Source organism: Typopeltis vanoorti, chromosome 1 (genome assembly GCF_054136105.1).
Source record: "Typopeltis vanoorti isolate ZY-2024b chromosome 1, IOZ_Tvanoo_1.0, whole genome shotgun sequence".
Classification (NCBI taxonomy): Eukaryota; Metazoa; Arthropoda; class Arachnida; order Uropygi; family Thelyphonidae; genus Typopeltis; species Typopeltis vanoorti.
The window spans coordinates 63,574,746-63,595,326 of NC_143549.1; the positions used below are offsets into that span (position 1 = coordinate 63,574,746).

Here is a 20,581-nt window from a genome sequence, read left to right on the forward strand (position 1 = left end):
TATTAGAATATTTATTGTATTTATCTTCAATACAATTTATATATAAGATTTTGCATTTGTAATCTTTTTTGTGCTTCTTATCAATACCTTTGAAATGAAACTTATATGAATAAGCATATATTTACTAATATTCATTAAGCACCAAAATACACAGGAAGCAATATTTGTAAATCAACACCAATGTGATTTTTTCCATTAAATTATAAAAATGAACAAAAAAGAAATAATAAAAATTAAATACGTTTCTTTTAAGATTAAAAAAAACTACTTAGTCTTAAAACATTTTAAATTTGTTTTCATTTTTTCACCGTCCCCCCCCCCTCAACAAAACCTACAGGATCTCATGGAGAAAAGCCTCCATGCTCCACCATAGTAAATTCAAAAAAGAAAGACTGCGTTTAGAATCTGTGGCAGCATTCAACTGAATATAAATAAATATGGTTGCATGAAACTTCTCAAAATTTTGGAAATATTAATTATCAGAGATTCTACTTTACATCCTAGGCCACCTACAAATGCCCATAGAGGATGCACCACCTAGATAGGACTTTAAGAGTCACCCACATGTTTCACTTAGTATTTAAGAGTCACCCACGTTTCACTTAGTATTGTGTTGTATTTGGGTGTGTTGTTACAAAAGTCATTTGTAATCCTTGAAGATACTGTTACACTTATTACACTTAAACATTGTTACGCTGAATACTTCAACTATGTCCTCTGCAGCAGTTACCAGGCTACCTATCATCTTCATCCATTAACATTATTTTACCATAATCTTTCTTCTTGCCACATATTGTAAAACTTCCTAGGATTTTTCTTGGCCAGAGTTGCTAATTTCTGCTCATTCTGCAGTTTTGTTGTTCTTACCAACTGACTCACCTTCCTTACTTGCTGCTGAATGTTATAATTATTTGTCTTGTGCTGCCTTCACTGTATATTCTTCATCGAGATTTTGTGCTTAACCACTTTATTCAACCAATTTGACACATATCCTATTTAGACTTTTGATTGTTGTAATACATTTGCACATTAATGTTATTAAATATCTCTTGGTCAGTTCCTAAGCAGCATGTATTTCCTAAGCTTCTCATAATCACAAGCCTTATGGTTCCTTTCCTCACAGAAGTTTTCATATGTGGTTGACCACCACTCAGGCAAGGGGTGACCTTATGGTCACCCCTTGCCTGAGTGGTGGTGGTGGGGGGGGCAGAATATGACATCCCACTCAGAATTGCATCTTCTTGATGACATGATTAGATATAATACTCTTAATCCTTGAGCTCCCTCTTTTACATACTGCCTAAAATAGTTGTCTCAAGAAATTAATTTTCTTTATTCGAATGAAGCTTTCTTCATTCTGATCTACACAGAGTGGCCACTTTATTAGGGGCATTTCCCTATTTAGGAAAATAGAACATTCCTGAAGGTGTTGAGTCATATGGCTGCATCTTGCAGACAGGCATCCAAGGGTTGTTTTTTGTGTTTAATGTATCAGAATTGTAAAAAGGCATGATTTAAATGACTGAGTGTGGTATGATTGTTGATCCCAAATGTTCTCATGTCAGCATCTCTTAAATGTCTCCTCTTTTGAGCTCTTTTTATGCACAGCAGTGTTTAAGGTGTCAGGAGTGATGTAATAACCAGATAGCTTCAAACCAATGGTGGGACTGTGGACTAAAACAGCTCATTGATATACAAGGTCAGATAAAAATCTCAGGGATTATGAAACATGACAGGAGGGCCACAGCTCAATACAATATTGGTGGCCAGAACATCATCTCAGAGTTCACGGATTGTCACATGCCATCACAGGTGGGGTACAGGAGCAGATGACTCAATGCCGTCAACTAAGAACAGAGAGAGAGATGTGGCTTCAATTGGCACATGATCACAAACACTGGACAGCTGATGGCTGGAAAAATGTCTCCTGGTCTGATCAGTCTTGGTTTGTACTGTATCCCAGAGGAACATTTTATACACTTAGTTAAATCAATACCACAGTGTTCTTAAAGCAAAAAGGAGGTCCTGCTCATTATTAAATGCTGTTCCTAATAAAATGGCTCAGAGTATGTTACCATAATTAAAATTACCCAAGTAGCAACAGCTCGAGCTGTGAAGTTGGTGTATTATGTCTGTTTTAATTGTGTGTGTGACCTAATGATATCAATTTGCATGCTTTTGCAAGATGAAAAACCTGAGCTTTCAGGAAGAGAAACTCTGTCAAAGACTGGCTAACTTGCCTTCAGTTGAAATGCCCTGATAAATGTTTTTTTGCATCATAGATGGGATTCAAACCAAGGTCTTTCCAACCAAAGGGCACTATCAAAGCCAACTGAGCTATAGGTGCTCCTTCAGACTGGTGGTAGGATTTAATGGTATGAGGAATGTTTTCTTGGCACACATTAGGTACTCTGATATTAGCTGAACACTGCCTGAATGACAGGGGCTGTCATTCAGCAGATCACGTTTACCCATTCATGACTGCAGTTTACCACTTGTCAAATCGGTATTTCCAGCAAGAAAATGCACCATTCCACTAAGTGCATTGCATGTTGAAGTGGTTTGAAGAACATGACAGCCAGTTTCCTTTACTTCAGTGGCCAGTTCAGTCTCCAGGCATCAATCTAATAGAGCATGTCTGGGATGAGATGTAACTAGCAGTTCACTGAAGCAACAAGCCAGCATCTGATCTGCAACAATCGAGTAATGCAATCCCAGAGGAACATTTTATACACTTAGTTAAATCAATACCACAGAGAATACAGGTTGTTCTTAAAGTGAAAGGGAGGTCCTGCTCATTATTAAATGCTGTTCCTAATAAAATGGCCGCTGTGTATATTACCATAATTAAAATCGCTCACAATGATCACTTTTCCCTTGATCATTAACCCAAGTTGCTTATACATTTCTTCATTACCACTATCCACATTTATTGCTATCCTATAGCAACATCTGACTAAATCTCTTCTGTTCAATCTCCACCTCACACCACACTGCTTAAAAACCATTGCTGCTGTGTTCCTCTCTTGCATTTTCACTTTGTGCTCACATAATTCCTTTGCTATCATCAGCAGCATTCCCTCCCAACCTCTTTCTTGTCCTTTTTATCTCATGAAAAATATTGCACCTTTCCATTTCTATTCCTATCATGTCATCCTTATCAAGCCATGTTTCACTTATTGCAAACCTTTTGAGCAAATACACTCAGCAAAATCATTTCATCTCTCTTATTTCTGACATTTGTAAATAAATACAGCATTTCACTTTTAGGTCTATAACTAGTCCTACCCATGCCACATGTCAGTATGTGGCATGGATAAGACTATGCCACATGTTGATTGTGATTTCTCCACACCTTCCCATGTGCATCTCTTCAGACTCCTCTTCAACATCCACTCTCCTTGTACAATGTCTCACTATCAACTGATTCCCCCTTTTTTTTTCTCTGTCCATTTTGTATTTTGTTCCCTCATTACAATCTCTCACACTACTACTATTTTCTTTTCCAACCACTTGAGTCTCACCATTTTCTCTCACCTGATCTTTCACTTCACCTCTTTCTTCTAATATTACACCAAGCAACAGTCTCTCCAGGAGATTCACACCTAAAGGCAACCCATCACTTTGTACAGAGCCATTCTATAATCTAAATAAAATATGGACGTGCTGATTATATTCCCATATTTTGACTGTAATATTCGTGTTAGTGTAAAAATCTGGAAACCAAGAGTGGATCTGTTTCTTTGTAATTCTGTGTGATATTCATCTATATATATATATACAGGGTGTTCGGGATAAATTTGACATATTTATAATTATATTTTTCCGTAAGTTACATGTATTAACACACACTTCTCTTCATTTAAAAGTTTGGACCCTTCTTCATTCATATACAAGATGTCAGAAAGGATGGATAGCTGGAACCCACCTGAATCATGGAAGAGAATAACTTGTATCATGATGATTCGTGCCCGCCATCAAAATAAGGATATTACGACTGCTGCCCAATGCTCCCTGAATACAGTAAAAACAATCAGGCATGAACTAGAGACTTGCAATGGTGACTACGAGGATGTAGCAAGAAGAAAGATCCCTAGCAGACGATCTGATTGCGTTCGTACAGCAGAATTCCTCGCAAATCTGCAGGAACAGGTGTTGAAGAACCCTGGCATTGGAATTCGGGCTTTGTTCGTGGAGTTGCTAACTGTAGTCAAGCCCTGGATAACAAGGGTAGCCAATGGTAGGCCGTATGTATGGCAGCAGGATTCGGCCCCTTGCCACACCTCTGGGAAAAGTCAAAAATGGTTGTCTGAAAATTTCTACGACTTCACCAGTCCAAATGTTTGGCCTCCAAACTCCCCAGACCTTAACCCCATGGATTATTTTGTATGGGGCGCAGTTGAAAAAGACACCAATCGCACTTCCAGTAATACAAAAGCCCAGTTAATGGATAAAATTAAAACAGTTTTTGCGGCCCTTCCCAGGGAGACTGTAGCATCAGCTTGTTTGAGGTTCCGAAGCAGAATTGAAGCTGTGATCGATGCTAATGGTGGTTATTTTGAGTAAATCTTGTTGATAGTATTGTAATTAACTCTGCCTGTAATGTTTTTTTTGTCAATTCATTAAATTTAATAGATACAAAGAAGATTTTCTTTTTCCTTACGAAACTGTCAAATTTATCCCGAACACCCTGTATATATATATATATATATATATTTTTTTTTTTTTTTTTTTTCTTTCCCACACATGGTAAATTCTTTTTAGTATAATATAATATTAGATAAAATTTTGTAGCCTGCTGACAGGAATGATATTCCTCTTTAATTTTCACCTTCATTTTGTTTTCTTTTTTATATATTGGTATGATTAGTGATTCATTTCATTCTGATAGCATTTCTTTGTTTTCCCATATTAAATTTACCAGTTTATGTATTTCTGTAGCTAATTCACTATCACAGTATTCGATGAATTTAACTACTATTGTTTTCAGAATTTCAGTGCTTTATACTTTCTCTACTCTGGCTAGTGAAGGTTTAAATATTTATTGGTGAAAAATATAAGTTTTATGTTCACAAGTCTCTGTAGGTTCATGGCACTTTAGGAGTTGCTCAAGTACTCTCTCTCCACCTGTTTGCTGTTTCATCTCTATTAGCAAGTGTTTGTTTCCTTACTGCTCTCTTTGTATCTTTGAGCAGCATGAATATCAGATGGATTATTAAGCCAGTTACTTTTTTTCTTTATTACCAGTTCACAATCTTCATCAAATCATAAGTTTTTTTCACTGTATTTTACTTTGAATTCCAATTGAGGTTTCTACTGCTACTTTTATGCTATTCTTAATATGGCTCTAGACATTTTCGATGTTTTTGTTCTCTTTCAGCTGCTCATTTTTCAATTTTTGTTTTAATTCAGTCTGATGTTTTCTTTTCTCCTCTGTTTTATCTATTTGTTAATATTGAAGAATTACATGTGCTGAAAAAATCTACACTATTAACATCTATTTTGACCCTAAGAACAGCCAATTAGAAAATGGTCACTATCACACTGTATAACTGTGAATGTTATACAGTTATACTGAATAACTCTGAATGTTTTGGATGCAATTCCTATGTCTTGATTAAGATATGGTCTGTTTGGTTAAATGCATCAGGAGATTTTCATCTTTGTCTGTATATATTCTTTCTCATAAATATAGTGCTGTTTATTATTAAATTTCTACATATGCCATATTAATCAATCTTACTCCATTAAACTTTTTTTTTTCATGAAGGCTTTGGTTTATAGTAATTATTATTATTATTATTGTATATATATATATATATATATATATATATATATAATTGCTTCCTTTTTATGATTTGCATTGAAATTTCTTTTCAAGATAAGTTCCAGTTTCTCATAAAATTTATCTTTTATTTCCTCTTCTGCAACTATATTACATATTCTTTCATTTAAAGCTTCAAATTGAATCTTATGACCATAATATTTTTTTCTGATAATGAAACCTGTTCTAAGCTCATATTTGTCTGAGTTGTTTTCAAAAGTTGTCTTTCTTCAAATTACCTTCCCCTATCCATCTCAACTTTTGTATTGCCACTGTAGCCATTTTATATCTATTTAATTCATAGATAAGTTCCTGAAATGCTTTGTCTCTATGCTTTTCATGTTCCATGATCCTATTTAGAATCCATTATTTCATGGCTTGTGTCGATATCCATTTAAGTCTGTCCAGTGAAGATTTCTTGTTTCACAACTAGTATATTTTTTTACATGGTCAGGTTGTCAACCCTCCTCTCTCTCTCCCCTAACCACACACCACCACCATGACAAGGTAGAGATTCCATCAAGGGAGGGGGGGGGGGGATTAAACAGAAGTATAACAAAGTTATTCTAGAAGGCAGGTAAAATTGAACTAATGTCTTCCTCTTGCTGATCTAGCATCATGGAATGGAAGTTATGACAAGTTATAGAGGTGGTGATTGTAATATTGTAGGTGGTGATTATGAAGAGCTGAGGAGACTTGCAGGTGTAGCATGGAATGAGGAGTTAGCTTGGGGGATCATTGCAGCTTCGGGGGATATTCGGGGGATGATTCTTACCCATGATCATTATGGGTAACTTTAATGCTGTGTTCCAAAAGTCCAGAAACTTTTGGAACACAGCATGAGAAAGGTGGATGCTCCAAGAGGATGTGAATGCATGTGTATTCCAGAAAGAAAGGGAATGACCTGGTTTCAAGAAGAAACAGTTGGATTTGAAGGTTCTAAAATGAATAAGGAGAAAGGGAAATGGTTTGAGTTGAGCATGGAGAAATCAGGTCAACTGAGTGGTATCAGTGGAACTAGCTATAGATCCAGGAATGAGCTGCTGTGTTTGTATACTAATGCTAGAAGTGTAAGAAACAAAGCAGATGAAATGGTTGCATTAATTGAGTCTGTTCACCCAAAAATTGTTGGAATAAGTGAGACGTGTCTGGATGAGGACAACATCCTGAAAGGAATGGAGATGGAAGGTATGATGTGTTTCGTGAGGATAGAAAGGATAAAAAGGGCAGAGGAGTGCTATAGAGAAAGAGTTATATCCATACAAAGTAGAGATGCAAGAGGGTAATAATGCCAGTGGTTTTGACACAGTATGGTGTGAGATAGAGGTGAATAGAATTGAAATACTTGGTTGGATGTTGTTATAGACCTGTAATGCGGATGTAGTGACTATGAAATGTATGATCAAATTAGTCAAGCAAATAAGAAAAGGATGATCATTATGGGTAACTTTAATTATGGCAATATAGACTGGGACGATGAGATAGTAACTGGAAGTAAAGAGAGTGAGTTTTTGAGGGACAACTACCTCAGACAGTTGTGTAACAGAGGGCACACGAGGATTGAGGGTCTTGGATTTGATCATATCATCAGAGGATGTAATTATAAATGCAGTGACCAATCACCCTCCAATTGGTGAGAGTGACCATGAAGTGATTACATGGTTGGTTGCCAGCAGTGTGAGGACCTCTGTGAGAAATTGGTATATGTGGAACTACAAGGGTGGTGATTATGAAAAGCTGAGGAGACTTGCAGGTGTGTAGCATGGAATGAGGAGTTAGCTAGAGGGGGGATCATTGCAACTTCGGGGGATATTCAAGAACTATCTAGTAGAGGCAATGTCTAAATGTATTCCAAGGGTCAGAAAGTTAAATAAGGTAGGTGTGAAATGGATGAATGAAGAGATTAAGCATGTGACACAGAAGAAGGGCATTATGGAGGCAGCACAAGAGAAGTGGAAATAACCAATTCCATGAGGATTACAAAGACCAGTAAAGGCAGGTGACTTGGTTGGTGAGGGTACCAAAAGTGAGGTGTGAACAGCAGTTAGCTAATGAAGCCAAAAAGAATCCTAGTAGGGAGTTCTTTCGATATGTAGCCAGCAAAAAAAAAAAAAAAGAAAGAATGATTATGGAAGGATGGCATTGATTGGAAAAAATGGTATAAGGACAGCTGTTGCAGAAGATATAGTGGAGATTATTTAAATTAAATGGATATTGAAACCCACATTATTTCTTAGCCGAATAAGAAACTCAAAGATAGGAAATCTAATCTAAGAGTTTCAAGCCGAATATAGAAAACTTATAAAAGTCCAGCGAGTCCAAACGTAAGCCAACACCTGGTACAATGCTAGGGCAACTCGTAGTAGAGGTGGAGTAAGCTCCGATCACTGTACTTAGTATTTTCCCATAATGTTAAACACAACTCCTAGGAGATGTATGCTGTTCTACATTATGAGATTATGAGAGGACACTAGGAGTTATGTTTTACATTAATTATGGGAAAATACTAAGTACAGTGATCGGAGCTTACTCCACCTCTACTACGAGTTGCCCTAGCATTACACCAGGTGTTGGCTTATGCTTGGATTTGCCGAACTTTTATATTTTTCCATATTTGCATGAAACTCTTAGATTAGATTTCCTATCTTTGAGTTTCTTATTCGGCTAAAAAATAATGTGGGTTTCAATATCCACTTAATTTAAATAATTTTACTTTGCTGAAGTGAAGCCTGTTGGCTCTATTCTCAGTAATTATGTAGTGTAGATACTTAATGAGCAGTTCATAAATGTCTTTCATTGTTGTGAATGTGACTTCATGGAGAGATTGAGAGCAGTTGATGATGGGGAGGAGAAACTGACTGTAAGTGAGCAAGAAGTGAATGGGGAGTTGAGCAAACTTGATGTTAATAAGGTTGTTGGACTTGATAATATATCACCACGTATTCTGAAGGAATGTGGCAGGGAGTTGACATCTGCCTTGACATATTTTTTTGATACGAGTCTTGCACTCAGTCAATTTCCTAAGGAGTGGAACGAGGGTAAGATTGTGCCACTTCATAGAGGAGGTGATCGAACTGAAGCATCAAACTATAGGCCTATCTGTGTGTCAGGTGTTGTAGTTAAGTTGTTGGAGAAGCTTGTGAGAACTAGGATCCAGAGTTGGGTTGACAACAATGGTATTATCTTTGATGGACAGCTTGGATTTGCTAAAGGGAGGTCATGTTTTAGTAATCTATTTACATAGATTTTGAAAAGGCTTTTGATTGATTACTGCATGATAAGTTGATAGTCAAATTAGGGTGGATGGAGGTTGGATATTGGAGACTGGTTATCTGATAGGTATCAGCAAGTTGTGTATGGGGGAGCAACATCCAGGAAAAGGTAAGTCACTAGTGGTGTGCCTCAGGGGTCTGTTATAGGGCCATTACTGCTTAACTTGTATGTTAATGATATTGGCAAATATTTGGATGGAGATATTCAGTTGTTTGCAGATGATTCATAGTTCGGACGAACTATGAAGAGTAGAGAAGATGTTGTGGCCTTACAAGAAGACTTGAATAAATTGAGTGATTGAGCACGGGATGTGAGTTCAGTGTTGCAAAATATAAGGAAACAAAGATGGGATGTAGAATTTATGCTTGGTGGGGATATATTGTCGGAGATGGAGGAAATAAGAGATTTTGGGGTGATAGTGGATAAGGATCTGAAATTTAGGGGACACATTGCCAAAATTGTGAAGACAACACAAAGACTTCTGGGAATGATGCAGAGGACACCGACTTATATAAGTAGCGAGATTCTTGTTCCATTGTATAAAGCTTTGATTAGGCCACACATAGACTACTGTGCCAGATTTGTTCGCCTGGTTTTCTAAAGGACAAAGAGATGTTAGAAAGGGTCTAGAGGTGACTGACCTCTGGAATGTCGAATATGAGGAAAGATTGAGAAGATCCAATTTACAGAGTCTACAGATTGGAGGAAGAAGGGAGATGTGATAAAGACCTACAAGTTAGTAAGGGGGGGGGGGGTGTTATAGGATCAGTGTTGGAGAGGTTCTACAAAATACAGTGGGAGATCAGGGAAGAACCAGAGGTCATCCCTGGAAACTGTATAAAGAGGGTGTGAGAAGCAGGTTTTTTGCATGCAGAGTTTTGAATGATTGGAATGCCTTGCCTGAGAGTATGGTGTCTGCAGTGAATTTGAGTGTGTTTAAGGCACTGTATGATGAGCTGTGTGTGTGTGATAAAAAGACTTAGATGTGTCTTTGACTCCATGGGACCTTAGGGTAATAATAATACTAATGTATGTTTTTTTTTATAATTATTTCCATCCAACTATATTTAAAAGTTTATATACATGAATAAATACATTTGGTTTTAGAAACTAGAGAAGATATATGTCACAGATAAAGAAAAATTCAAGTATTTGAATAATATCGTGGAATCTGAACTTGATATACCAGATCCCATAAATCGTATTGGTATTGATGCTCTTTTGTGGCTGAAGAGGTAGGCATTTGAATAAATTGAAAATTATTATACAGACCAAAATATTTAATTATATTACATAAGTTATTTGACAAAAATTAAAATAATGTATGTTTCTTTTGCAGATTTAATTAATTCCATAATACTTATTTGCATATATTCTTATATTAAGCTGAGTCAAATTTCACATTTTCTAACACATTTTGTAATATTTAATTAAATATATATTCCCCCATCCCTTAAAATATATTTCTTTACTTTTCAGTTACACAGCAGTTACTATGTTCAGATAACGTTCGTCCATTTTCCAGTGAACACAAACTACATTAACCAGTGGTTTTTGAGGCTGCTGGTTGCATGTTTCCCACACATACGCATGTATGCCATACATGTAAAATGATCTGTTACAATGTTATGCAGGTAACTCTCGTATAATGCAGTACTTATCGAAACTGTGTTGTATATAACACGGTCTACAAATTGTAGTAACCCTTGTTCAACACGGTACTTATACAACGTGGTTGAAATAAAAACACGGTCTACAAATTGTAATAACCCTTTATCTTTTCATATGTTTTTCACTGTGCGACTTGAAAATCAAATTTTATCTTTGTTAAATTTGCGTCAGCCCTTATCACGATTGTAGTTATAAGTAGTGAATTTATATTAGGGGAAATACCCTTTAGTACGCATGTACGTCAATTGTTAACTGTATAATAGAAGATATAAGTTTACCATATGATAGAAGAGGAAAGAATGGAAACAGCAGGAGAGAGGGAATGCAAGGGAGCACTGGGACTAGGGATAGAGTGATGTCAGGAAGGCAGGTAAGTAAGGGAACACAGAGAGAAACTGTTACAGGAGAGAGAGAGAGAGAGAGAGAGAGTGAGGGATGTATGTGAGCAATTGAGGAATAGGATGGTAAGAGGTGTAATGTATGGGGATTCAATGATCCATAGTGTTCAAGATTAGGATGTGCGAGGAGTGATTGCCAGGAGGAACGATAGAAAGAGTGTGGCTATGGCAATTAGGAGAGGTGAAAGGGTGGATGAGATGATTGTGATGGTAGGAACAAATGACTTGAGTGGTAATGTAAATTGGGCGGCAAGAGATATGAGATTTTTGCTTGAGGTTGTATGAAAGAAGACAGAGAGGAAAGATAGTATGCATGTGGCCTAGGTATGATAGTGAAGAGCTGAGCAGAAGAGCAGTAATATTGAATAACATAATAGCGAGAATGTGTCAGAAGAGAGGATTGAAATATGTGGATGCTTGGAGTGCGTTTGAGAACAGAGAGGAATTGTATGCGAGAGACTGCTTGCACTTGAATGAGGAAGGACGTAGGCATCTGGAGAGATTGCTGTTCTGAACGAGTCAGTGTGTCCCAGGGTGGATGGTAGCAGGGGTGGCCTCTTAAGGGAATGGGTACTTGGGAGAAGGGGGAACATCAGGTAATGCTGAGTCCAGTGGAGTCTAGAGGGGGGATAATGCTGGGTATAGAAACAATGACATTTTTATGCTTTATACAGGAGTATCTGGAATAAGGGAGAGGAATTGGTGGCACTGATAGCATCAGCCTGGCCAAAGATCATTGGGATCACTGAGACGTGGTTGACAGAAGAGGATATAATAACGAATAGAAGTCGCTGGGTACAGCATTTTTCAGCAGGATAGGAAGGGAAAGCTTGGTGGTGGAGTACTGCTTATGATAAGTGACGACCTATGTCCTCTAAGAGTGGAGGCTTTGGAAGGCATTTACACTAATGATTTTGAAAGCATATGGTGTGAGGTGAAGGTGGGCAAGACAGGATATATAGTGGGGTGTTGCTACAGATCAAGGAGCAGGAGATGTTGAGACAGTTAAGTTTGCCAAGTGCAAGAAGAATGATTGTTATGGGAGATTTTAACTACAGCAGTATAAATTAGGGAGAGGAAGATGCATGTAGCAATAAGGGAATGGAATTTCTAGAATTCTTGAGGGACAAACGTCTTAGGCAACATTAAACAGAGGGAACAAGAGGTTCAAGAGTTTTGGATTTGATTATAGCATCAGAAGAGTTGATAATAACTGAAATGACATCTCTCCCGCCAGTTGGAGAGAGTGACCATATGGTTTTGACTTGGAAAATGAATAGACATGCAGGAGTACCAAAGAGATGGGAACATATGTGGAATTATAAAGCTGGTGATTATAATAGTCGTAAACATCAACTTGGGGAAGTTTCGTGGAGGGAGGAATTGGAAGGCCGGAATATCATTAGTACTTGGAAAATTGTGAAGGAATATTTGTTAGCAGCAATGGTAAGCTATATTCTACAAGTGAAGAAGAGGACACAATTTGGAGTAAAGTGGATGACAAACAATATTAAACAGGAACTGCATACAAAAAAGAGGCTATGGAAGAGATATAAGGAGACAGGTGAAAAGAAGATGCATGAAGAATATAAGACACAGGCCAGGTGAGTGACTTGTATGGTAAGGAAGGCTAAACTGGAAAATGAGAAATATGAGAAAAGATTGGCCCTAAGATCCGAAGAAAATCCTAGGGAATTTTTCAGCTATGCGCCCGGTAGGAAGAGAAATGACTGTGAAAGAATGACATTGTGGGATAAAAATGGGAATAGAGTGACTGATGCAGAGGACATAGTGGAATTGTTCAATGAACACGTTATTGGAGTATTTCATCCTGGAGGAGTCAGTTTTAATACTAGAGGGATACGGCAGGTTCGAGGTTTACAGGAGGAGATTTGTTCCAAATACTGAGTACTCTGGATGTCAGTAAAGCTGTGGGATTGGATGGAATTTCACCACGAGTTTTGAGAGAATGTGCTAGGGAACTGATAGTGCCTTTGACCTGGCTTTTCAAATGAAAGTCTGGCTGTGGGACAGGTGCCCATGGAATGGAAGGAAGGTAAGATAGTGCCATTGCATAAAGGTGGTAGCAGACTGGAAGTGTCTAATTATAGGCCAGTTTGGGTGTCATCAGTAATTGGTAAGATCTTGGAGAAAGTAGTGAGGGACCGTATACAGCATTGGGCAGATGAGGGTAATATTATCTGTGAAAGTCAACATGGATTTGTGAAGGGGTGCTCTTGTTTTAGCAATATGCTAGCCTTTTATAATAAAGTTACGAGAGCATTAGATGAGGGAAAGGCATATACTGCCATTTTCCTAAACTTAGCAAAGGCATTTGACAGGGTGCTGCATGATAAGCTGATATTCAAGTTGCAGCACATGTGTCTGGATGTCAGATTGGTCAACTGGATTCGGGATTGACTGTCTGATAGGTATCAGAGAGTTGTGTATGGTGGGGAAATATCAAGGAGGCAGAAGGTTACAAGTGGGGTTCCACAGGGCTCAGTACTGGGACCTATATTATTTAACCTTTATATCAATGATATTGTCAATGGATTGCAAGGGAACATTCAGTTGTTTGCGAATGATGTTAAGCTGGGAAGGGTTATCAGTAATAGTGCACATGTGGCAGCCCTGCAAGAAGATTTGAATAAACTAGAGACAGATGAGCAAATGAATGGGAGCATCAGTTTAATGCAGCAAAATGTAAGGTCGTGAGGTTTGGGACACATCGATGGGACCCTGCATACTCTATTGGAGGAGCTGTACTGAAAGAAGTAGGGGAGACAAGAGATCTGGGGTTGATGGTTGATAGAAACCTGAAATTTAGGGGGACGTATTGCAAAGGTGGTGAAGGTAACACAGATGATTACTGCAATAATGAGAAGGGCACTACCTGCAGAGATAAAAGGGTTATCATTCCATTATATAAGACTCTGATCAGACCATGCTTGGACTATTGTTCTCAGATCTGGTCCCAGGATTTGAAGGAGAGAAATTAACCATGGAAAGGGTACAAAGGCTGATAACAAAGATGGTTTCAGGACTGTAGAATGCTAGTTATGAGGGAGTGTGGAACTGCAGAGTTTTGGTGTATAGAAGAAGGAGAGGTGATACGATTCAGACTTTTAAACTGTTGAGATGTGGTTACAGGGTTGACACTGGGGGAGTGCTTTCACTTGGTCGAATAGCAGGAAGGAGTGATGACAAGGGGGCCATCTCTGAAAGTTACGAAAGGAAACTGTGAGCAAGAGGGTGAGGAGTGGTTTCTTTGCATGGAGGGTAGTTGAACCACGGAATGAATTGCCTGATAGAGTGGTGAGAGCGAGAACGGTCAATGAGTTTAAGGAGTGGTATGACAGACTTTGTGTTTCCTAGGAGGGACCTCCCTCAATGAGTCTTGATAGACTTTGTGTTTCTTAGGAATGACCTCCCATGATGAGTCTTTTGACTCCATGGAGGCCTAAATAATAATAATAATAAAGTGTTTATTGTTGAAAATTGTCTTCGTTTTCTGCCAGGAAAGCAGATTAAAATCATAAGTGTGTTAATCTCAAGCTGAGCACTTTCTTTTCTGGTTAGCTACATACATAATTAGTATGTAATGCTTTCGTTATGTAAAAAAAATATTTTTATAATAATGGCCACAAACTGCAACAAAAGCGAAAAACCAACATTGAAAAGAAAATTTATTTCTTGAAGAAAAAATTAAAATCTTGGATCAGTTGAAAAATGGAGAAAAACCAAGAGCTGTTGCAAGGACTTTGAATTTAAACGAATCAACAATTTGAACAAACAAAATGAACATAAAACCTGAGAAAGTGTTTACTGCTGAGTCAATGGTAAGTGCAAAGCACGTTGCTCGTGTACGCGATATTAGAATATCGCGTACACGAGCAAATGTTGTAACAAGTTCTTTGGCCACCTTAGAAAATAGTGGCCATTTTCTAAGAAATGGCCACCATTTCTAACTCAAGAGAAAATTTTGATATCAATTTTGTACAAGTTTCTTATGGCAAAGTTAGCCATGTTTTTAGATAATATACAATCGGGTCTCTTTTTATGTGAGATACGTTCCACAGAAAACCACATATTCCAGGCCACAGATTGTTGGTATTAGTGAAACATGGCTGACAGAAGATGATAAAGCTAGTGGGATTGAATGCGACGGATATAGCGTGTTCAGGAGTGACAGGGAGAATAAAAAGGGGGAGGAGTGTTATTGATGATAGCTGATGAGTTGCAGCCAAGGAGTATAGAAGTTGAACTGCAGGATAGAGAAAAGAGCACATTTGAGGCTGTTTGGTGTGAGATAGAATCTAGCAGAACAAAATATACAATTGGTGCTGCTATAGACCAGGTGATGGAATAGATGGTGGGGATAGTTATGCATAGGCAAATAGAAGAAATGAGTGGAAGGAGGGTAATTATTATGGGTGATTTCAATTATGGTAACATTGACTGGAAAGAGGAGAGGGCACATGGGAGGAAGGAATTGGATTTTATGTGGTTATTAAGGGACAAGTATCTGCAACAGCATGTAGTGGAAAATACCAGGGGGCAGAGAGTGCTTGACCTAGTAATTGCAACTGAGAATGTGGCTGTAACGAACATGACCATGTTGCCACCAATTGGTGAGAGTGATCATAAGGTAATGACTTAGGAGGTGGCTAAAGGAGTGGAATTTACAATTAAGACAGGGTACATGTGGAATTACATGGCTGGTAAGTATGACAAGCTTTGGAATGTGCTTGGCTCAGTGCCATGGCATGTGAAACTGCAAGGGCTGGATGTTGATAGTGCATGGGAAGTGGTTAAGAAGTGTTTGCAGGAGGTAATGGTTGACTGTATACCAAGAGTTTGAATAATAAATCAAGTAGGGGTTAAATGGATGAATAACACTATTAAGCTTGAGCTGCAAAGAAAGAAACAATTATGGAGGGAATTTAAGGAGAAAGGTGACCAGCAGGCACAGGAACAGTATAAAGCTCAGGCCAGGATGGTAACAAGGGTGGTAAGAAAAGCAAAAGCAGATTACAAAAGAAAATTGGCCATGCAGGCTAAAGAGAATCCCAAATAGGTTTTTCAATATGTTGCAAGTAAAAGGAAAAATGCTCATGGCAGAATGATTTTAAAAAATGCTGAGGGTAGGGAGGTAACCGAATCAGTCGATATAGTGGAATTACTGAGCAAGCACTTTGCAAGAGTATATCATCCAGGTGGTGACATTGCAGGAATGGAAGAACCAACAGCTTATACTGGAATTGTGATGAATGAAGTAGAGGTAACTAGTCTATTAGAGAACCTCAATGTCAATACATCTGTGGGATTGGATGGTATACCAGCTTGTGTCGTACTTGAAGCGGCTAAAGAATTGTCAGTGCCCTTGACCATTTTGTTTAATTTGAGCCTCGGGTCTGGGTCAGTCCCAAGGGGGTGGAAAGAGGGGAAAATAGTTCCATTGCATAAAGGTGGTTCCAAGGCTGCTGTTGTAAATTACCGGCCAATCAGCATAACAGGAATCATTATCAAGGTCTTGGAGAAAATAGTCAAGAGGAAAATACAAGATTGGATAGATGAAAATGGGATACTGTATCAGGAACAGAATGGTTTTGTGAAAGGTAGGTCATGCCTCAGTAACTTGTTCACGTATTATAACACAGTGACGGCTGAACTGGATAAGGGTAATGGGTTTACAGTGATTCTACTGGACCTTACTAAGGCCTTTGACAGGATACCACATGGAATTCTAATCAGTAAATTGCAGCATATGGGGATGGATATAGGGTTGGGGAGATGGATAGGAGGGTGGTTGATGGAGAGATACCAGAGAGTGGTTTATTCAGGAGTTGAGTCTAAAAGACGGCTTGTGACTAGTGGTGTGCTGCAGGGCTCTGTTCTTGGACCACTGCTGTTTAATTTGTTCATTAATGATATAGGAAAGGATCTGAGAGGAACAGTTCATTTGTTTGCAGATGATGCAAAGTTGGGTAGGGCAATAGTGAATGCAGATGATGTCAAAATTTTGCAAGATGATTTGGATAGATTGGAGATCTGGGCTAAGGAGAATGGATGTGAATTTAATGTGGCAAAATATAAGGTTATGCATTTTGGGGTGAAAAGATTAGCAGCAGTATATTGCATTGGTGGAACCATACTCCGAGAGATTGACGAGGCTAGGGATTTGGGAGTGTTGTGGATAGGGAATTGAAGTTTAGTGGGCACATTGCAAAACTGGCTAAATCAGCTCATCAAATCACTTGGTTGCTGAAGAATACGTTGACAAGCAGGTTATTGTTCCTCTGTATCGAGCCTTGATAAGACATTAATAAAACTTTAAAATTGAGAACTTTTTTCCTTCATATATGTTTCCACTTCTGGTACAAAGCAATTATTGAACCATTCAGTAAATACAGTAGTTGTTACTCAGGCCTTTGTATTAGCCATCCAATGTACCGGCTCCTGTTTTAGATCTTGCCTTTTAGAGCACGTGGTCTTAGAGATCGATTTAGTAGGAGTGGTTTCAACATTTGATCCCCCCTGATGCATTGCTACAAAGTAACAACGTTACCGATCTTTGCTTGCTTTAAACCCACTTGCTTTTTTCTCAGACTTTGCAATGTAAATTCGACTAGGCATTTTCTTCTAAAACAATCTTGTTTTGTCAGCGCTAAACAATTGATTGGGACAATATCCATCATCTTCAATAATTTTGGCTAACTTCTCTTAAAAATTTTTGGCTGCTGCTGCAACCTCACCTATAATCTTCATGTTATGAAGTGCATTCCTTTTTAAAAATCCGGTTAGCTATCCTTTGCTAGCCGAAAATTCTTTATCAGCCTGGGAAGTGGATGGCTCCAGTTGTTTCATCTGTTCATAAAACCGAACAACTTTTTGTTTAATTAAATAACCACTTATAGGAATTCTTCTTCGAGTTAATTCTTCAATCCAAATTACGAGCGCTCGTTCCATTTTTTCTAATAAAGCTTCTCTTGAGTACGATGATAGTTTGGCACTTATTTTTTGTGCCATAAATGACAGATTTTTCTTATTGCGACTTCAATCTTTTTAATTCCTCTTATAGTAGATTCACCTAAATTAAAATGTTTACCGGTCGCTGTAGATCCCTCTCCTTTTGCTAAGCGATCTAAAATTGCAATTTTCATTTCCAAAATTACTTTTCTTCGATGCTTTTTTTTTTCTCTCTGTTGGGCCAAATTAAATCTTTAAAATAAAAATTAGCAAAATTTAGACTTAGGATAATCAAAAGACAAACACTTACTCACATGCAAAATTAAACTTCACGGACACTCACTGCTTACACGTTACTCACGTTACGACTGAATGTGCTGCAACAGCTGTTCATTATGTACAACGGGGAAACCCCAAATTTGCATGAAATATGCACCGCATAACTTCAGAACCACATAAAAAGAGACCCTAGTGTATTTTCTTTTCTTGTATAAATGAAAAGATGATTTTTAAAAAAAAAAAAATAGCTTAATTAGTATATGATTCTATAAACAAATCAAGATGAACATGCATATGGAAGATTTTTCATATTCTTAACACATGTATCTTTGGTGTCATGGCAATTTGACTGATCCTGTAAGGTTTCTCCTAATAATTGCATTTCATGAGTACTGCATATTTTTAACAAAACTGTAACCAACTATAAACAATATAAACAAAATTACTGTTCAATCAAGTGCAGGAGATGGATGAAAGACTGGTGACAAGGAAACTCTATAGTTATTAATTATCTTGTTGACATATAATTCAGTAAAGACATTAGTAAAGAATGTGGACTTAATGTGATTTATTTTTTGAGAGGGCAGAAATTTAGTGGAGCAAAGAGAGTGCTCAATCTATTATAGCCTTAACCACGCTACTGGCCAAGATGTCTATAGACGTCAAGGTTATCATGGATGCGAAGTGCATATTAAAATTGTAATATCATTGATATTACATTGAAATATATGATGGATACGAATTGTATGAGGATGTGTATTTTATCCATAATGGCTTGTTAGGTGATTAATGGTGCCACATTTTTGACAAAAGAGGATGAATGTAAAGTCAAGTATGTTTTTTTCTGAATCCTGAGAAGTGAATGCTACTATCTGGTTGACAAAGTGATAGATCTAAAAATACAATTTGATTGTTCCCTTCTAACTCGAGAGTGAATTGGATACGATGATGAAAATGCGTCGATCTTATTTACAAACTCTTGTAGGTCTGTATAGGACCATGAATACATCATCAAATCATAAATACGGCTCAGGAAGGATGCTGTTCAGTATCCATTGTTCAGATCTTTCCAGGAAGTAGTTAGCTAATGTGGAAGAAAGAAGACTACCCAATATCCCTCTTATAGAAATAGTTCTTCACAAATTCCAGAATTAACTTAAATTTAATTATTATTTTTTATTTATTATTAAATTTTGTTAAAGTTATTTTTAATAGAACCTCAATATAATTAAACGATGATGCCCTACATCATGTACAGGCAGTTCATGTGCATCATTGTTGAATATATCAGTTTCTGTTCTTGTTTAATTTGAACGTCATACTGAAGATACTCTTGCTACTAGGGAAAAAATTTTATAATAATAAAAATATATATGTAAGTTAAATATATTTTATGTTATTTATTAGCTATATAGATGATGTTTTCATAATTTGGAGTGGCACAGAATCAGAGGTCCTTTCTTTTCTAAACAAGATTAATAATTTACATCCTTGAATCAGTTTTACTTGACAGAAAGAATTATCAGAAGGATTATCTATTTTAGATGCATACATCAGGTGCAAACCTGATGGATTACCTTCAATTTCTGAAGCCCTCCTTCCACTCCCTTGGGAATTGACCAGAACTGAGACTTTAAGTAAAACAACACAGAGGCAGTACCAATTTCTTTGCACATTCTCATAATGTATGAGTTAATGTCCCATCTAATCATGTGGTTATATTTGCATTGCAATTGTATAGTGTCCTACGTACTTTACTTCCAGTTTATCAGCTTCTATTCTCACATCAGTTCCTGTTACAACAGTATCTTCACTTGGATGATACACCATTGCTAAGTGATCACTCAGTAACTGAGCAATTTTGTCTGCTTCTGTGAGCTTTTTTACCATCAACACTCATAAAAAAATTCTTGCAGATTCTTATATCATGCCACTTCTTCAAGCTGCCTCCTAAGCTTGTCATAATCATCTGCCTGTACTTCTACATAAATAATTATATATCCTTTAACTGAAAATTCCATATTTGGCAACCTCTCAGTTGAAGACTGCATGATTAATCTCTCCCTTTGGAGGCAGTGTGGTTGGCTACTTTGGTTATGGATAGACTTGCTAATCCTATGACCAGATACAAAACTCTCAAATCCCTGAGTTCCTTTTATCATAT

At 37.5% G+C, this 20,581-nt stretch overlaps 1 protein-coding gene across 1 annotated transcript in view; it reads left to right on the forward strand.

Moving 5' to 3' along the window:
- Window positions 1-20,581, forward strand: part of LOC150110036 (glycolipid transfer protein) — a 108,957-nt gene that overhangs the window by 60,011 nt on the left and 28,365 nt on the right. Inside the window, exon 3 of the mRNA XM_090390855.1 lies at window positions 10,205-10,332. Within this exon, the coding sequence (XP_090246981.1) occupies window positions 10,205-10,332 (128 nt within the window). The remainder of the gene's footprint in view (window positions 1-10,204; window positions 10,333-20,581) is intronic.